Below are 17,057 nucleotides of genomic sequence, written 5' to 3' on the forward strand. Positions count from 1 at the left end.
GGTCAGAGAGATCTGGGGGCTGGGGGGCAGCGGGGGGGCTGCACCCGCATGGCTGGGGACCTGTTGGGGACAGGGACGGGGACAGGGATGGGGAGGGAAAGCAGCAGAGTGACACCAGTCCCTGCAGCCCCCAGCCCTGGGGGGCTTCCTGGAGGCTCTGGCAGAGCCCCCATACCATGACTGGGACCCCACACCACGGCTGAGCCCCCCAGCCCCCAGCAGGACCCAGCCCCCCGCTGCCCCCCGGGCCTGGGCATGGGGACTTGGGAGAATCGCCGTCACCCCACATCGACCCCACTGCTGCCACCGCAGCCCCATGGCAGGACCGTGCCCCGCTCCAGTGGCCCCAAATCCCCCCAGCCCCGACCCCCCCGGCCGTGCCCCCCCCCGTGTCCCCAGCCCTTGCTGTGCCCTGGGAGCCGCTCGCACCCACGCACGGCTCAGCCTTGGGTGCTGCAGGGAGATCAGCGTGAGCGGCTGCTGGCTGGGTGTGGGGACAGGGGACAGGAGACAGGGGGACAGGGGGACATGGGGATATGGGGACAGGGGGATGTGGGGACACAGGGATAATGGGATATGGGGACATGGGGACAGGGGGATATGAGGATATGGGGACATGGGGATGTAGGGACAGGGGGACAAGGGGATATGGGGACACAGGGACACAGGGACCTGGGGATATGGGGACATGGGGATATGTGGTTATGGGGTTATGGGGTTATGGGGACAGGGGGACGTGGGGATATGGGGACACAGGGATATGGGGACACAGGGATATGGGGGTATGGGGATATGGAGATAATGGGATATGGGGACACGGGCACATGAGGACAGGGGGATATGGGGGATATGGGGACACAGGGACATGGGGGTATGGGGACAGGGGGACACGGGGACATGGGAATATGGGGATATGGGGACATGGGGTCACAGGGATGTGGGGTCACAGGGACATGGGGTCACGGGGTCACGGGGTCACGGGGTCACGGGCACAGAGGGTCTCAGGGCTGTGTGGTCACAGTGCCGTGGCTGGGGGCACCCCGACCCCGGTCCCCCATCGGCACCCCCCGACCCCCCCTGGTCCCCTCCCGGTCCCCCCCCGCTGTCCGCGCGCCCCCTCCCTTGGCGCGCCCCGCCAGGCCCCGCCCCCTTCCCCTAAGCCCCTCCCCCTTCCCTCCAAGCCCCGCCCCCTCCCCGCAGCGTGCCGGTGCCACGCCCCCTCCCGTGGAGCGGCGGCGCATGCGCAGTGCGGGGGCCGGGCCGGGCGGCGCGCGGCGCCAAGATGGCGGCGGTCGGGGCGGCGGCGGCGGCGGCGGCGGGAGCGGGGCTGTGAGCGCGGCGCCTCCCCCGGCCCGGCCCGGCCCGGCCCTGCCCGCCGCCATGGCCCGCCTGGCCGACTACTTCGTGCTCGTGGGCTACGACGCGGACAAGCGCGGTGAGCCCGGGGCCGCCGCTGGCAGCCAACGCCGCGGGGGAGGGGCGCGGGAGGCACCGGGACCGGGGGGCACCGGGAGGGACCGGGAGGGGATGAGGGGGGGTGGGGGGGACCGGGGGGACTGAGGGGGATGGGGGGGAGCAGCGGGGGGGGTGGCGACGTGGCGGGGCGGCGGGGCGGGCCCGCGGCCGGTACCGGGGCCGGGCCCGGGGGCGGCTCCCGGAGCTCCCCGGGGCGGGGCCGGGGGGGGGGAGGGCACCGGGAGACCCCCGGGGCAGGGCCGGGGCCGTGCCGCTGCCCTCAGCCCCCCCGCCCGCAGCCCCCCCCCCGCTGCTCCCGGTACCGGCACCGGGCTCTGCCAGGCCCCGTTCGCACCCCCGGGGGTTGCGGGGACCGGACCGGGCCCGGCCTGCCCCGGCGGGGAGCTGGGGGCCCGGGGGGCCCATCCCCAGCCTGCTTGGTGCTGGCACCCGGCAGGGAGCAGCAGCCCCGGGGCTCCCGGTGCCTTCCTCGGCCGCCTCCCCCCCGGTACCGGGAGCACCGGGCCCTGTCCCTGTCCCTGTGCGTGGTGCAGGGACGGGGCCGATGCTGGCCCCGTGGTGCTGTGGCAGCGCCGTGTGGCCGCGCTGTGCCTCCCTCCATCCCCCCAGTTCCCCCTCCAGCTCCGTCCTGCACAGCCCGGTGCCGGTACCGGAGCTGCCGGTGGTGGTGGCGGTGCCGTGGCGGGGGCCGGTGTCACGGCCACCCGCTGCCCACCCTCGGGAACCGGGGCACCAGAAGGCAGAGATCAGCTCCGGTCCTTGTGGTGCCATCCGAGACCTGCCTGTGCTCAGTGGGCAGCCCCGTTACCCGTCAGCAATTAACGAGCCTCAATTAATGAGCCTTAATTAACGATCCTGCTCACCTCACCGTTCAGCACAGCGGGGCTGGAGGCGCTGGTACTTGGGGGCCTGGGGTCCCCGGGCACTGTCCTCATGGGTGGCTTCGTGGCCGGGCTGTGTGGTGGCACTGGGCTCTGCTACATGAGCCTGGGCTGCGTTTTCCCTGCTGGTGCAGCCTGAGCATCGCCCTAGGCACGAGAATTGGCTGTCAGGACAGACGGACAGACAGACGGACAGCCGGACAGACGGACAGCCGGCTGCTTGCAGAGCTGCAAAGTGAGGAGGGGAGAGCACAGGGCACACGGAGGGGCTCCCAGCACACAGCTGTGCCCCTGGCGCTGCGCTGGAGGCCACCTTGGCCAGGAATTGGGGACAGCACCGGTGGCACCTTGCAGATGCCAGCCCCGGCAGTGACAGCGGGGCAGGCAGCTCCCCATCCCGGCTGCGGGGCACAGCTGCCCTCCCTGGCAGCACACGGGGGGGTTTGGAGCAGGAGCCCCCCGGTGAGGAGCCCCCGGTGAGGGCTGTGAGTGCCACGGAGGCGCCGCCTGGCCGGTATCTGTCCGGTACCTTTGTGACCCCGATCTGATTTTGGGCCCGTGGCAGCAATACTTGGTGTCACCGTGCCCATTTCCTGCGCCACCTCCCAGGAGGGAGGCCCCCCCAGTGACTAATTGCCCCCCCCCCCAGTGACTAATTGCCCCGCAGGTCGGGGCGGACCCATCAGGGCTGTGCAGTCCCTCCCTGCCACCCCGGCTACCTGCTGCCAGCACCTCCGGGGGGGCTCGGGGGTCCTGCTGCGGTGTGGGGAGACCCTCAAGCGGCTGGGGAAGGGGCTCGGCTCTGCCTGCGAGACCCCCAAGCATCGATGGGGTCCGCGGGCAGGTCGGTGGCAGCGAAGGGGACCCCGGTGGCTCCGTGCTGTCCCCAGGCACCGCTCGTTTGCTCGTGGTGCCTTCCTGGGAGCAAAACCGAAAGCGAGCGGAGGCGCCGCGAGGGCTGGGGAGAGGCAGGAAGCGGGGCTGGCGGGGGAGCCCGATGCAGCCCCCGGCTTGTGGTTAACATCTCGGGGCTGCCAAGGGCCTGGCCCCCCCCTGGCACGCACCGTGCGGGGTCGCGGTGGCCTGCCCGGGGCTGGGGCTAACGAAGAAGGGTCGTTAACTCTGACAGGAGCCAGGGGTCGGGAACTGGGATGAGAAATGCGCTGGCTGACTGGGAAGGGCCGTGTGGGAGCCTCCGGGTGTGCACCACGCAGGGGTCCGGCTGATTTCCCCCTTCCCCTCCGGGCTGTGGGATCGCACCGAGCCCTGGGATCGCCCCCCCAGCTCCTGCTGGCTTCGTGTGCTCGGCCAAGGGGCCAGCAGAGGGAAGGGCCCCGCTCATCCAGGGGCTGTTCCCGTCCTGCCCCCACAGCTCGCCTTTCTCTCGGGCTGTTCTCAGCCCCCCGGGCTCTCACAGCCCCACGGATGGGGAGGAACGGGGCTGCTGTGGGGCCGGGCCCCCTGCCCGCCTGCTGCCCCCGGGGCCGGGAGGTTTCTCTCTGTCCCCTGTGGGCTGCGTGGGGCCGGATCTGTGCGGAGCAGCGCGGCCTCAGGGCGTGCCGAGCGCTGCCGAGGGCTCTCTTTGGGGTTTCTTTGGGATTTCTGTACGGAGCACTGAGCAAACCACGGCCCCTTCCCTGTGGGGAGCTGGAAAACAACAATAAAATCGGGGGGGTTTAGGAAACGCCGCTCAGAACGAGCCCTGGTGAGCGCGCTGCTGTCTCTGCCCGTGTCCAAATTTGCAGCTGCCCTTCCGAGCCTCCTGCCCTCGTGCCCTCCGTGCGCAGCGCTTCTCGCCGGGCTGCTCTGTGCTTTGTTTGTGCCGAGCCCTTCAGCTGTTGCAGCAGGAAAGCAGGATCCTGCTCTAGGACTTGGCAGCAGAGCGGAAAAAGCTCTCGGTGTGGAGGCTGCGCACGGAGCTGCTGGAGGACACGCGCTCCTCCCGGCTGTCCCAATGGTTTTTCTCGCTGGTTCTGCAGCCTGCTCCGAGGGCTCTGGGCTCTCTGTGACTCCTGCCTGCTCCTAAAATGTTCCCTGGCGTTCTCCTTCACAAGGCACTCTGGAGGAGGACACGCAGCTGGTGCCGGAGAGGCTGGAGGTGTCCCACCACATCCCACTGTGCCCGGCGGGCACCGGGGGGGAGCCCAGCCCGTGGGTGCTGGCGGCGAGCTCTGCTCCCCACACAGACATTTGGGGGGCACCACGGGAGGAGAGGACGTGATCCGTGCACACGCTGCCTGGGGGCATCTCCCATGCTGACCCTGCCCCATGCAGGGACATCCTCCATCCATGACACCTCCATCCGTGTGCGGGGCTCATCGTGGTTTCTTTGGGTGGTCTCGTCCTGGAGGAGACCCCCTGGGTGCTGTGGGTCGGCGTGGGGGCACCTGGCAGCCCCTGTGCCCCCTGCCCGCTGTGGGTTCAGGGCAGCCCTCAACCTCTGCAGCTCTCTGGCACCGGTCTCTCTGCCCCCTTCCCCGAGGTGCTGGTGGCAGTGGGGTGAGGGGGGGACACGGGGCCCTCTGCCTGCCCTCGGGACGCCCCCTGCAATGTCAGGTACAGCTGGGGAGGGGTCTTTATCAGGGCCTGCGGTGATGGGACACGGTGAGCTGGGGCTGCCCCATCCCTGGGGGTCTCAAAGCTGGGCTGGGGGCAGTGGGGGCTGGAGGAGGGGTCGTGCCCATGGTGAGGGGTCAGAACCAGGGGGTCCTTGAGGTCCCCGCCAACCCGGCCCGTCCTGGGCTGCGTCCTGTGAATCTGCTCCCGTGGGTCAGGGGGGAGAAGTCCTGTGGTCATGCAGGGGGGGCTGCGTGGTGCTGAGTGGGCTCCAGCTCCTCCGTGCGACCCAGCCCTGCCCCGGCAGCACGGCTGGTGGCATGGGGCGGTGGGGACACCGCAGCCTGTCCTCCTCTGGGCGCTGCGGGGTGGCCGTGGGGGGCTCCAGGCACAGCCCCGGGGGGGTGATGCTCCGAAACTGCCTCCTACAGCACAAGAAGCGTCTGGGGTAAAACTTTCCACCGGCTCACCTCTGCAGCTCGTAACCCCACGGCGTCACTGGGGGCGGGATGGAAAACTCAGCCCCGCCGTGGGCGGCCCTCCTCCCCCGTGGGCACCGTGTGTCACCCCGGGGGGGGCAGGTCAGGCCCTGCAGGAACTCCTGTGCCCGACAGCCGTGCGTGTGACAGCCCCAGCCCCGTGCAGAGCCTCCTGTGACAGCCCCAGCCCTGGGTCCTGCCCAGCCCTGCTCACCAGGAGCCTCCCGTGGGGCCGGGCTGCGCCCCGTGCCGAGCTGCCAGCCCCGTGTGTCACGGTTCGGGCAGAGGGGGTGACCGTGAGGAGGAAGCACCCATTGGAAACGTATGCCGTAACCAAATTCTTTCACCGTTAGTAATATTTTGCTCGCTGCCAGTGAGAATTTTGCAAATTCTTGAAAATTTCTCTCGCTTCAGCCTGCGTTTTCCTCCGCTCAGGCAGGAACCCGAGGGCTTTGTTCCCAGCTGGTTTTATTTCCCGGTTCCTGGCGCTGCAGTGCCGGATCCGAGAGGCAGCTGCGGTCCTGTGGATGCTGAAAGCAAACAAACACGGGGAAGGCTCGGCCGCAGCAGGGCCCTGCCCTGCCCTTTGCCCAACCGGTGCCTCGCAGGAGCCCCGGCCGCGGGCTGGGACGGAGACGGCGCAGAGCAGCCCCCAGTGCCATGGTCCTGCAGGCACGGCCAGGTCTCCTTCCATCCTCATCCACAGCACGAAGCCTCGAGGGCCGGGCTGCTTCACCCCGAGGCTTCAATGTGCTGGATGCCCCCGTGCCATCGTAGCGGGTACCGGGAGTGCCACGGGGCAGGGATCGTCCTGCTCCAGGAGCGCGTCCTGGAGCGCGCGCATCCCTGCCGGGTGGCAGCAGGAGGAGCTGGGGTGGACGCGGTGCTGGGGGGCTCCCTGTGAGCACCGGCCACCCCGAGGAGCAGGGGCCCTTTCCTTGTGCCGATCCCAGTCCCCTCTTTGTTTATGGCGTGGCTCAGAAGCGGCCACGTGTCAGTGAGCAGGAGCAGCCCGTGCGTTTGGCAGCTGCGTGTGCCTCGGAGCTGCGATTTGGATAGCCGTGCCTGTGAGTCTTGTTTTTTTTTTTTCTGACTGCTTTTCGATCGAAGTGCTGCAGCAGGGTGTTTTTTGGGGGAGGAAGAATTGAAGCTCTCTGTTTGCTAGACGCATTTGTGTTGTGGGTAGCCGTAGGAAGTGGAGCAGAAACGAGTCAGGCTGACTGCCTGGGCGCTACGTCACCTTCCTCCCCGAACCGCGCTGATGGCCCAGATAAGCGCGCCTTCGCTCCGGCTGAGTCACGGCCCCTGCAGCGCCGAGGGAGGCGATGCTGCGCTGCTGCCCCCGCGCCCGGCCCGACTTGGGCACCTCTGGGGTTGATTTGGGCGGCCTCTGGGGTTGATTTGGGCGGCCTCTGGGTTCTCCTGGCATGGGGCATCCCGAGGGAGCCCCGCGGCGCAGCTGCCCTGGTGCTCGGTGCGCCCGTCCCTTGCTCTTCTGGAGCGAGCAACGGCCTCTGATGCTGTTTTAGGGACCTTGCCCAGTGTTTTTTTTGCTGCCTGTGTGGGTACCTGCAGCCAGGCACCAGTGTTGTGCGGGCAGAGCTGTGCCTGTGGGTTGACACCTGGGAAGTCTGGGCTAAATCCCGTGCTAGCCCCAGCCCGGGGCTTTGGGCGCGCTTGGTGCGCAGAGGCCCTGTGCTGGGGCCAGGTGCCTGCATGGCAGCGTGCAGCAGGACCACAGCGGGTCCTGGTGTGGTCCTCCCCCCATCCAGCCCTTCCCCACTGTGGGGGCTGCCCCCTGCGGCCCCCCACCCCCATGGCTCACCCCCCGCCAGGAGCTGGAGCCGGGGCGGGCGCAGCTGCGGGCAGCGGGACGCGGCCGGGCGCTGGCTTGGGACACAGCATCTCTGTTCGGTGCTGAATAGGACGCGGCCGGAGGACAATTGCTCGCTTCAGCTCCTTCTGGAGGAGCGGCTGTGGTGGCAGCAGGGGTATCGGCGAGGGGCTGCGTCACCGCTTTTATTTAGCAGTGAGAGCAGCGCAGCGCTCCTGGCTTCGTGCGGCGCTCGGCATGCGCGGGTGGCTGCGAGCGAGAAGGCTCCTCCGTGCCGCTGGGCTTCGTCAGCTGGCGTGGCAGGGCTCGCCGCGAAAAGCCAGGTGATTAGAAACGGGGAGAGATAAGCTCCTGGATGAGATGAATGTGAACCGAGCAGACCTATTTAGGAAGGAGGTCAGGCAGCGTGCGCGGTGCCGTGCGGCATCCCAAAGACAGGCTGCTCCGGTTCGCTTCCTAACGAGCAGAATGAGCCCCCTGGCAAAAAAAAAAAAAAAAAAAAGTGGTGATTTATTGTCAGTTTATTGCCTGTTATCTGCAGGGGTGACTCCGATGGGCCACCGGTGGCTTTGATGTGAGGACAGTGTCACTTCAGGTGCGGGTGCAGCTTCACCGCGTGGGTCAGCGCCCGGCGGCAGAGGCAGCTCGGGAAGCTCCTGTGCGGGCAGCGCTGGCTAAAACAGATCCCGTGTGTGCACAAAACCCCTGTCAGAGATCAAACCCGGGCACCCAGCCCTAGCGCGATGGCTCCTTTTTTTTGGCTCCGTTTGGGATGTTAAAGTGGATAAGCAAATCTCGGCCTCGCTGCTGCAGCGCAGCCGGCGGTGCGCTTAAAGCCCAGCTGAGCGCAGCGGCACGGGCTGCGATAACCGGGAGTCAGCAGGGTCTGCTGCTGCCCGGGGGCACGGCAGTGCTTTTTTTTCCCCCTAGAAGGCGAGGAGTGATCCCACACGGCTCCGGCAGAGGGGCAGGAGCAGCCCCAGCCGATGCGTGTCTCTGAGCCGAGGGCTGGGGGTCCCTGCGGTGCGGGCAGCAGGAGCCGGGGGCTGAAGGGCTGCGGGCGGCCAGTTACACACGGGGGGAGCTGGGTGGTCAGGACAACTGCAGCAGGTCCCGGAGTAACGTTAATTGTGGCCTCCCTAATGAGCTGGGGCAGCATTCCCAACCGATGCACAGTCGGGACGAGGGAGTTGCCAGCACCTTATGGCACAGAAGTGATTTATGGAGCCCCTCGTGCCCCTGCACTGAGCACCAATTTCCCCACCGTGACCCCGGGGACTCCTTGGGGGCCCTCGGCCCTTGCTGGGCATGGGACACCTGGGAACTGGGAGATGTGGTGAGGAGGTGGGGGCGCAGGGAGTCACTGGGATGAGGGGAGCTCTGAGGGGCCGGGTGGTGGTGGTGGTGCCCTGCAGCCTGGGGTCCTTCCCTTGCAGCCTCCCGGGGTTGCAGCGGGGAGCTGGTGCCCTTTGCTGTGCGGACGCTGCTGGTCGGGGCAGCTCGTTAGGGTAATTGCACAGCGGTTGTGGATCAGGGGAGCAGCTCCGTTCCCAGCAGTGTATTTAAAGTGAGTGGGGAACAAAAAGTGTCGGAGGCCTTAGGGGAGATTTTTCGTTCCCCAGCTCTAGGGTAGCTCCTGTTGGGTTTTGGTTACCGCCTGCGTTTCTCATTTTCCAGGCCCTTGTAGTGCCCTTTTCCCTGGCAGCTCGCCGTGGGGAGTTGTCCCTGACTGGAAGAGGATCCGCTCCTGCCTGGCCGTTTCCTCGAAGGCTCTGTGTGAAGCTGAGCAGGGCAGGAGCAGCCGGCGTGCCCGGGCTGGGAGCAGGGCAGCGAGCAGCGGCGCTGCCAGCAGCGTGCACGGAGCCGTGAGCTGCAGCTCCTGCAGCTGCTGGCGGGGGAATTCCTGCTGCTGCCTCGCTGAATCGCGCTGCTTGTTCTGCCTTGGCTCCGGGCTCTCCGAGTTTCCCTCAGCTGCCTTGACTGTGCTCTGGTTTTGCTCTTTATTTTCCTCTGTTTGGACTGGTTTTGGGCTGTTTGGAGGCTTCCTCGCTTGCTTCGCGCAGTTATCTGTCTCCTCCCTGCTGTAACCGTACCAGCTCCGTTCTGTTTGCTCTCTGAGTGCTGGCAGTTGAGGAAGCAGAGGATGGGGATGTTGGCTCTTCCCTACTGACCTCAAGTTTTCTCAGCAACTCTCACTTTATAGAACTGCCTCAGAAACGTTGCTTCTCAGGGAAATTCCTCAGCACGGAGGATGTCGGGGTGATCACATTGGATGCTTTTAAAAACCGATGCACCTGCTCAAGGTTCGCCCCATTTTTAGACTCGTGTCCCTCCAGAATGAGCTGTCCCAGGGGACGGTCGGGATTCCTGCTTGGGCCATTCCCTTCGGAGGGTTCGCCTGCGGCTGGTCCTGGCACCGTCACCACCGGCAGCCTCCACATTTGATGTGCTGGCTGGGGGCAGCCTGGAGCAGGAGAAGGGCAAGGTGTGAGCTCCGAGAGCCCCTCCACGTGGGGCTGCAGCCACGGGCAGGTTGGTCGTGGTGCCGTGCTCCGTGGCCGTGCCCGCTGCCTCCCATCACCTCCGCGCCTTGTGGCCGGGGCCAGCCCCGTGTCCCCGCGGTGGTGGCGTTGGTGAGGCGGTGCCAGCCCCTCTCCTGCCCCCCGTCCCACCTCCTCGGTCCGGGGGCTCGCTCAGTTCGAGCCTCTGAGGGGGGAGGGAGCTGGGTTTGAGGCTGTGGGGTGGCCGGGCTGTGTCAGGCCGCTGGGAGAACGAATGAAATAAACCCCAGAGAACCGAATTTTTGGCAGGGGTGGACGGAGTGTTGTGAAACGCCAGGGGCGTGCAGCTATCGCCTTACTCACAGGTGTGGTGAGGGGCACAAGGGTAAGGTCATTCAGACCATATGGAATCAGCGGGAAAGCTGAGCACAGCTCCCCAAAACGAGGTCAGAACCTCTCCTTCTTCACGGACTCGGCCTTTCCGCAGAAGGTTTTGCCCGTGAAAAAGTAGCTGCGTGTTCTCAAAGGCTCTTGAAAAGCATCCGTGGGCACATCTTGGCCCCGTCTCCTGGATGCGAAGCGTCTCGGTGGCGTCAGGCCAAGAGGAAGGAGCGCGCTGTCGTCGGATGCTGTCGTGGGACGCTGCCCCGGCACGCTGGGCTGGACGACAGCACCGTGAGTGCCGCTCCAACGGGGATGGGAACGCAGCCACAGGGCAGCCACGAGCACAGTGCAGCGCAGGGGCTGCGGTGCCTCCGAGTCAGCTGCTGGAGAAGGAAATCTGTGGCCACAGCCCGGGAGGCAGCAGGAGAGGAGCAGCGAGGGCATGGCAGGGTGCGGTGGGCGCGGGACCGGCGGTGCTCCTGCAGCCTCTGCCGTGACCCTGGGAGCTGCCGCCCTCGTCCGTGGCTCGTGGTGGTGGCTCCTTGTGGATCCGCACATGGCAGAGGGTGAGAAGTGAAAATCCTGGGCATAAAGCTCTACCAGCACGCTGCTCTCGTCCCAGTGGGATGGTGTCCTGCCCGCGGAGGGGACCCTGGTTTGGGGGCTGAGGGGCTGCCTGCGGCCGTGCTCCAACAGCAGCACTGGGAGCTGCTCAAGGACATGCTCAAGGAGGGGATGTTCTCTCCCCTCGCTGCTGCGGGACCCTCAGCCCCGCTGCCCTCCCTGGGCTCTGTGGGATTTGGGCGCAGTGCCCGGGCAGCGGGAGGCAGGGGCTGGAGGTCCCCGGGGTCCGGGAGGCGCACGGGGAGCTGGCCGTGGGCTGCAGGCCTGCGCTGTCTGTGCCGGGCTGCGCTGCAGGAGGTGAGAGGGGTTATAAGGAGAAAATGGGACTGGTGGCACTGGGGGGGACAGGGAGCTGTCTCAGGTACCTCCAACAGTGCCTGCAGCGGCCGGCACGGCTGTAGGTGCGGTGTTAGGTGTCTGCATGGGGAGAGGTGGGGGTAACCCTGGGAGGAAGGGGCCATCCAGCAGCCCAGTAACTGCTCGCCTCAGCCAGTTTGAAGTCCATTGCATGGCTGTGTTGGGGATTAAAGGTTTGTCCTGGCAGCGGGCAGTCCGCCCCACGGAGCTGTCTGCGTGTGGGCACGGCAGGGTGAGACCCCCCCAGGGGGAGAGGAGAGCTGGGAAGGAGGTGCGTGAAGCTCAGGGGTACTCCTGCATCCCAGCACGCCTCTTCCACCACCATGGGTGGTGGGGACCAGCGCCGGTGTCCCCCTCTCCCTGCTCTGTTCCCTGCACCCGTACCCATGGAACGGCACCGCCGAGGTTCTCGAGTAGCTCGTTGCCCGTGGAAAGCACACCCGTGCAGGTAATGTCGTGTTTGTGCTTCAGAGGTCCATTTTCTCGTGGATGTGGTCTGTCTGACACCACCTTTCCACCTGAGACCACGCACGCTTCAGTCTATGGCTGACCCAGGGGCAGGGGGCTTTGGGTGGCCGCCGTTGTGCCCTTTGTGGCCTCTCCACGAAGGTGGAACCGTGTGAGGTGCAGTGATGCTGGAGGCAGGCGGAGGAGCCATGCGGTGCCGCCGAGCTGCCAGGGAGCACTGCAGGGTGTCGGGATGAGGGATGTGTGATTGTATCGGGGTGCTGGTGCCCGGTGAGCTCCCCGCTGTTTGTCGGGGATGCAGCGAGACCTGCACGGGGCGGCCCTGCGGGATGTGCTCTGAGGGCTGCAGGGCAGGGCTGGGGATTTGCAGAGCTTCCAGATGGAGACGCTGCTGGGAGTTAATGTAAATCCTGGGATTTACCGGTGTTTTCCAGCACCAAGCAGCGCGTTGTTTGGCGTCCCGCTTGCCAGGTGAGGCTGCTGCACTCTGTGCCCACAGAGGAGCTGGGGGGAGCGTCGCTGCACCACGTGCCATGCCAGCAGCCCTGCAGCAACCAGGCTTCGGGGAGCGGTGGGGCCCTGGTTCAGCCCCTCCCGTGGTCGCAGCCTCCTTGAGGATCTCCAGGAAGGTCCTTTCCAGCCCCGGCTCCTGCTGCTCAGCAGCTCTGAGCCAACCAAGCTCCTCTCCCGAGCCGGGCTGGGGGCGGTCGGTGAGTGATGGGCAGGGATCCTGGGGGCACGCGGACCTGGGAGGGCAGGGGAGGGCCACGAGCAGGAGCTGCGTGTCCGGGGCTCCCTGCGGGAACGGGCTGGTGAGGTGGGCAGGCTTTGTAAGACCTTTGAAGACCTTTCCCTCCTCTCCAAAGGCCTTTGGGGCTGGTGGTGTTGTGGAGGCCACAGCGGAGGTGAATCGGGTTCTGCATCCAGCAGCTCGCTGGTGGCGGGGAGCAGAGCCCAGGGGGTGCCTGGGGGCCTCTCCCCACATGGCTCTGCCCCACACCTCGCCGAGCACCCTTCACCATGGGGCTGTGCTCTCCAGCTCAGGCTGAGCCCAGAGGGACATAGCCTGTGTGCTGACCGCTCCGTGCTGTACCGACGGCACCGCATGGACACTCACTGGGGCACGGCAGCTTTGGGATTTGCAGAGGGGCTCTGCGATCAGTTTGTGTCCCTGCACAGAAACCAGGAGGGACCCCTCATGCCTGTGCTGCCACCGTGTTTGTGGCTCCTCCATTTCTGCAGGATCCGAGCAGGTTTCAGTCCAAGGATTCGGAACCAGCGGCTTCCTGCTGGTTGTGTCGGTGCGTCCTCCAGCAGCTCCCCCTGCGCCCACACGGAGCTGTCCTAGCGGGCAGGATCCTTCCCAAACAGGACCCAGCATCTCTCCTGAGGAGAGGTAATCAGCGAGCTGAATTGTTGCACTTCAGACAATAAAACTGAGCCGGGGGTGATGACACTTCATACTTGGGGAGCCGGCAGCAGCGCGCGTTGTGCTGCGGTGCCCCTGAGCTCGTGGGCACGCCGCGCCTGCGCGCGCCTCTCCCCGGGGCTGCCCGCTCTCCTCGCTCTGCTAACTAAAATCGTGTTCCTGCTATTGTTTGCTGTTGTCACACTGAGAAAAAAAAAAAAAAAAAGCACAAAAACTTTTGTGGGCTGAAGGGGACCAAGCAGGAAGCCGGGCTGTGCTGCGCAGCCTGCGGTCCCTCGCTCATCTTCCCTTATATAGACGCAGTCGCCGCGTACCCCATGGTCGCGAGGTGGCTGCGGCCGCGGCCCTTTTGCTCTCTGCCTGCCCAAGGGGATGTGAGAGCAGTGCCGGGAGGAGCTGCTGCCTGCCAGCCTCGTGTGTGTGGCCCTGTACAGCTGCTTGCTGCGTGGGGCCTGCATCTGGGTGCCCTGCGAGCATCCGTGCTCGCTGCCTGCCCCTGCCTCCCGAGCTGTGCACCGTGTGCCGCCTGGCCCGGCCTGATGCTGGCTGCTGCCACGCTGACTGCTGCTGCTCTCGGACTGTTTGTGGGCTCCTCGCCCGCGGTCTGCTGGCTCTGAGGCCCCCCGGGTGTGCACAGCAAAGCCCCTCGCCCGGGAGAAGCTGGGAGCTTGGCAGGAGGAGAGGAAGGGCTGCGCTGTCTGGGCGCACGCGCTCGCCCAGCCTGGTGCCCCTTTCACCTCCTGCTGTGGCTCCGTGCTGTGGTTTGCTTTAGGGCAAAGCAGTCCCAGCCCGTGCATCTATTCCAAATCAGTCCCTTCAGCTGGAGAGTTCGGGCAGAATTCACTTTTTAGCACCCTGTGGCTTTTAAAGGCTGAAGACCTCGCTTCTCCAGCCTGATGGCTGCGGGCAGGGGGTCCCGTGCTGCGCCCGCTACTCCTGCACCTCAGGGTCCGGCCCCATGCACAGGGCACGTGGCGGTGCTCACCATGAGCACACCAAACCGTGGCCCTTTTCTGATGCTCGAGGGGCGGCGTGTCCGTGCTGGCAGCCTGGCACCGCGTCGGTTGGATTACTTTGGGACTAGGGGGCGGTTTGTGCGCTGTGTTGGTTTTGTGTGTCGGCTGCTTGTGTCGTGGCTTTGTTTTCCCGCAGCGTGAAAGTTTCACTCTTGGTTTCTTTTCCTCTGCTCTATCAAGAACAACAGTTGTTTTTCCACTTAACGCTCCTCTTTTTGTGTAGTCCCCAGCAGTCGGCCCGCCCGCGTTGGACTTTGTTTCCTCTGCGCCCCCGTTAGCGCTGCCGACAGCGAGAGACTCGGCGCTGAGATTAATGAGCTAAGAGCGAAGCGGGGCAGCAGGCAGTGCCCCCAGCAGCCTGTGCAGTGCTTGCAGCCTGCTTTTTGGAGCCACAGGCGGTGTGGAGGTGGGGAAGGGGCTCTTGGGGCGTTTCGGTCACTGTCCAGCGGCTCCAGGCGAGGTGGGCACCGTCCCCACCCTGCGGGGGCTTCTTCCTCGTGGCAGCACTCGCCCTGCAGCCAGCGCCTGTGGGCTCGGATGTTTGGAAATCCGCGTTAATTCGCACGGAAACCTTCAGGCACGTTGGAGGAAAGGGCTGAAACCTGCTTAAAACTTGATGTGTTCCCTGCTTGGAGGGGTTCCTGTGCTGTGCTGGGGTCAGGACGGAGCCCTGCCGGTGCGGGGAGCGGTGCCCGGCTGGAGGAGCTGCCCCGGGACTTGTTCCCCCTGTGCAGTTCCTCCACTTCAGCTCCTCTTGTAGGTTTGGTTTTGATTTTGGTCGTGTTTTCTCTTTCCCCACGTGGTAGCTCAGTAGGTTATTAATAACTTCTCTGTGGTGGGAGGCTCGGCCCCTGCAGGGTGTGAGTCTCTTTACAAATGGCCAAAATCTTCGAAAATGAGGGTTTGGGATCTGTCGGGAGCTCACGCTCCCTGTGGCGTGTCCTGCAATCGTGTGTGGGGGGCAGTTCTTTTCCTCGAGTCTCTTGGGATAAGTTGTGAAATCTGATTTGGGGGAGCAAATGTGGCAAGGAGCCGTTCATAAACGCTGCCCGGTGCTGCCCGTTGCAGAGCACCCTGCGTCTCCCAGCCCCGTGGGCACCTCGGCTGCGTGGGTTGAGTCACGCCGAGCCCTCTGTGGCTGCAGGCTTGCCTGGTGCTCACTGCCTCCTGCGCCGTGCTGGAGCTCAGCGTGCCACAGGGGCTTCTCCCCTTCTTTTTCTCCCCTTCTTTTTCTCCCCTTCTTTTTCTCCCCTTCTTTTTCTCCCCTTCTTTTTCTCCCCTTCTTTTTCTCCCCTTCTTTTTCTCCCCTTCTTTTTCTCCCCTTCTTTTTCTCCCCTTCTTTTTCTCCCCTTCTTTTTCTCCCCTTCTTTTTCTCCCCTTCTTTTTCTCCCCTTCTTTTTCTCCCCTTTTTCCCTGTTTGCTGCAGCTCTGTGATTTCTCTCTGGGGTACGAGGACAGTAAAACACAGCAGCAGCAACCTGTGGTGGGGGTGCCGAAATGGGGCACGGGGCCTGTGCTGGTGGCGAGGGCTTGGGCTGGTCGCATCCTTTGGACTCCTTGGCCACTGCCCCCGTGGATCTTAGGCACACTTGGGCAGCCCCATGCTGGGCGCCAGCCCTGTGCCCCCGGGGCGTTACTGCCCGCGGGGGAGCAGCGCAGGGCTTGGCACACGCAGCTCCTTCACCCATCTCAGGGGCAGAGCTGCTGGCAGGGACCTAAAGCTACCGTGTTAAGAGGCTGTGATTACTGTTTTTTAAAAAATAACTTCAGTGTGGAAGAACTAGAGCCCTTGTAGGTGGGACGGAGGCTGGTGGTGTTCCCGGTGCCCAGTGAGGCAGGCTGGAGGCTTCGTGTCCCCTGGACACCAGGGAGTTGGGCAGCTTTCGCTTTGCTTGGCAGCCAGTTATCCTCCTGGAAATCTGTCTTGAGGGGTACAATGGGCATAGTGAAGAGGATGAAGCCCTGCTGAGATCTGTCTGAAGCGGGGTGATGGAGGAGGCGAGGGCTGGAGCTGCAGCAGTGTTGGCGAGGTGGGACGGGAGCGAGCAGCGAGCGGAGCCTCGGTGAGGTGCCTCGGCCATGGCATCGGTTGGACGCTGCCTTCTCCAGCTGCAGGAACCCCGACGGCCTTCAGGACATCTCGGTGCTGGCACCAGCAGTGCTCTTCCCTCATCTAGAAGCAGGTTGTCAGACCCTGGGAGGGGTGAAGCACCAGCACGGACCCCCACGGCTTCCCTCACCCTCAAAATCAGTTCCAAATTGTCTCACGGCTCCCCTGGCTCTCTGGGAGGCTGTATGTGTGGGGAAGGGAGATGTTTTCAGGCCATGTGCAGCCCCTTCCAGCCTCTTCCTCTGCTTTCCAGGATCTGGTTCCCACTTTTGGGGCTGATAAACCCGAGGGAGGACCCCGGGGTGGGCAGGGGCAGGCGCTGATGTCTCCTGCCTGCCCGGTGCCTCGGGCCTGCTGATTTCGGGGAGGAGGAGGATTTTGTTTCCAGCTCCTGAGTTATGCTGCACAGCATCCCCTTGCCTAATCACACAGTGCCTCTCCTGCAGCGAGGTGGCTGATGTGCTGCATCGTCTGCAGGATTCTCCCCTGGGGCTGGTGTCAGTCTGTCTGTCTGCAAGGAGGACGCTGCTCCTGCAGGAGCCGTGCTGCGAGCTGGGTGTGCTGGTGGGGCACTGGTTGTGCCTTTGGTGTCCCAAGGCAGCGATTCCCCCCTGCACAGAGCGGCTGCCATGGCCAGGCTGGAGCTGAGAGGTGCTGCACACACTGCTGCTCTCCAGGAGGTGCCTGGAGGTGCTGGACCTGCTCCTGGAGATACACGTCCCCGCCGCCCGGCGTGGTGCCGCCCGTCCTTCTCTCCGAGCTCCAGTGACCTCAGGGGACTCCCCAGCCTCCTAAAGGCTTTCCAGCTAAGCTCTCGTGTGGAGGACGAGGTGGTGTGGGTAAGGACGGAGGAGTTTGGGGGCCCTGGGCCCTGCAGGGTGGTGGCTGCTCTGCACGGAGCAGGGACCCAGCCCCGGCGCTGTTGCAGTGTCCTGAAGCTGG

General features: G+C 65.3%; 1 protein-coding gene across 8 annotated transcripts in view; it reads left to right on the forward strand.

Moving 5' to 3' along the window:
* Positions 1–1,208: 1,208 nt before the first annotated feature.
* Positions 1,209–17,057, forward strand: part of SBF1 (SET binding factor 1) — a 60,903-nt gene continuing 45,054 nt past the window's right edge. For all 8 annotated transcript variants that reach the window (XM_038186495.2, XM_072036535.1, XM_072036561.1 and 5 more), the window contains exon 1: positions 1,209–1,435. In XM_038186495.2, coding sequence (XP_038042423.2) covers positions 1,240–1,435 — 196 coding nt within the window. In that variant the 5' untranslated portion in view covers positions 1,209–1,239. The remainder of the gene's footprint in view (positions 1,436–17,057) is intronic.

The sequence above is a fragment of the Anas platyrhynchos genome, chromosome 1, assembly GCF_047663525.1.
Source record: "Anas platyrhynchos isolate ZD024472 breed Pekin duck chromosome 1, IASCAAS_PekinDuck_T2T, whole genome shotgun sequence".
Lineage (NCBI taxonomy): Eukaryota > Metazoa > Chordata > Aves > Anseriformes > Anatidae > Anas > Anas platyrhynchos.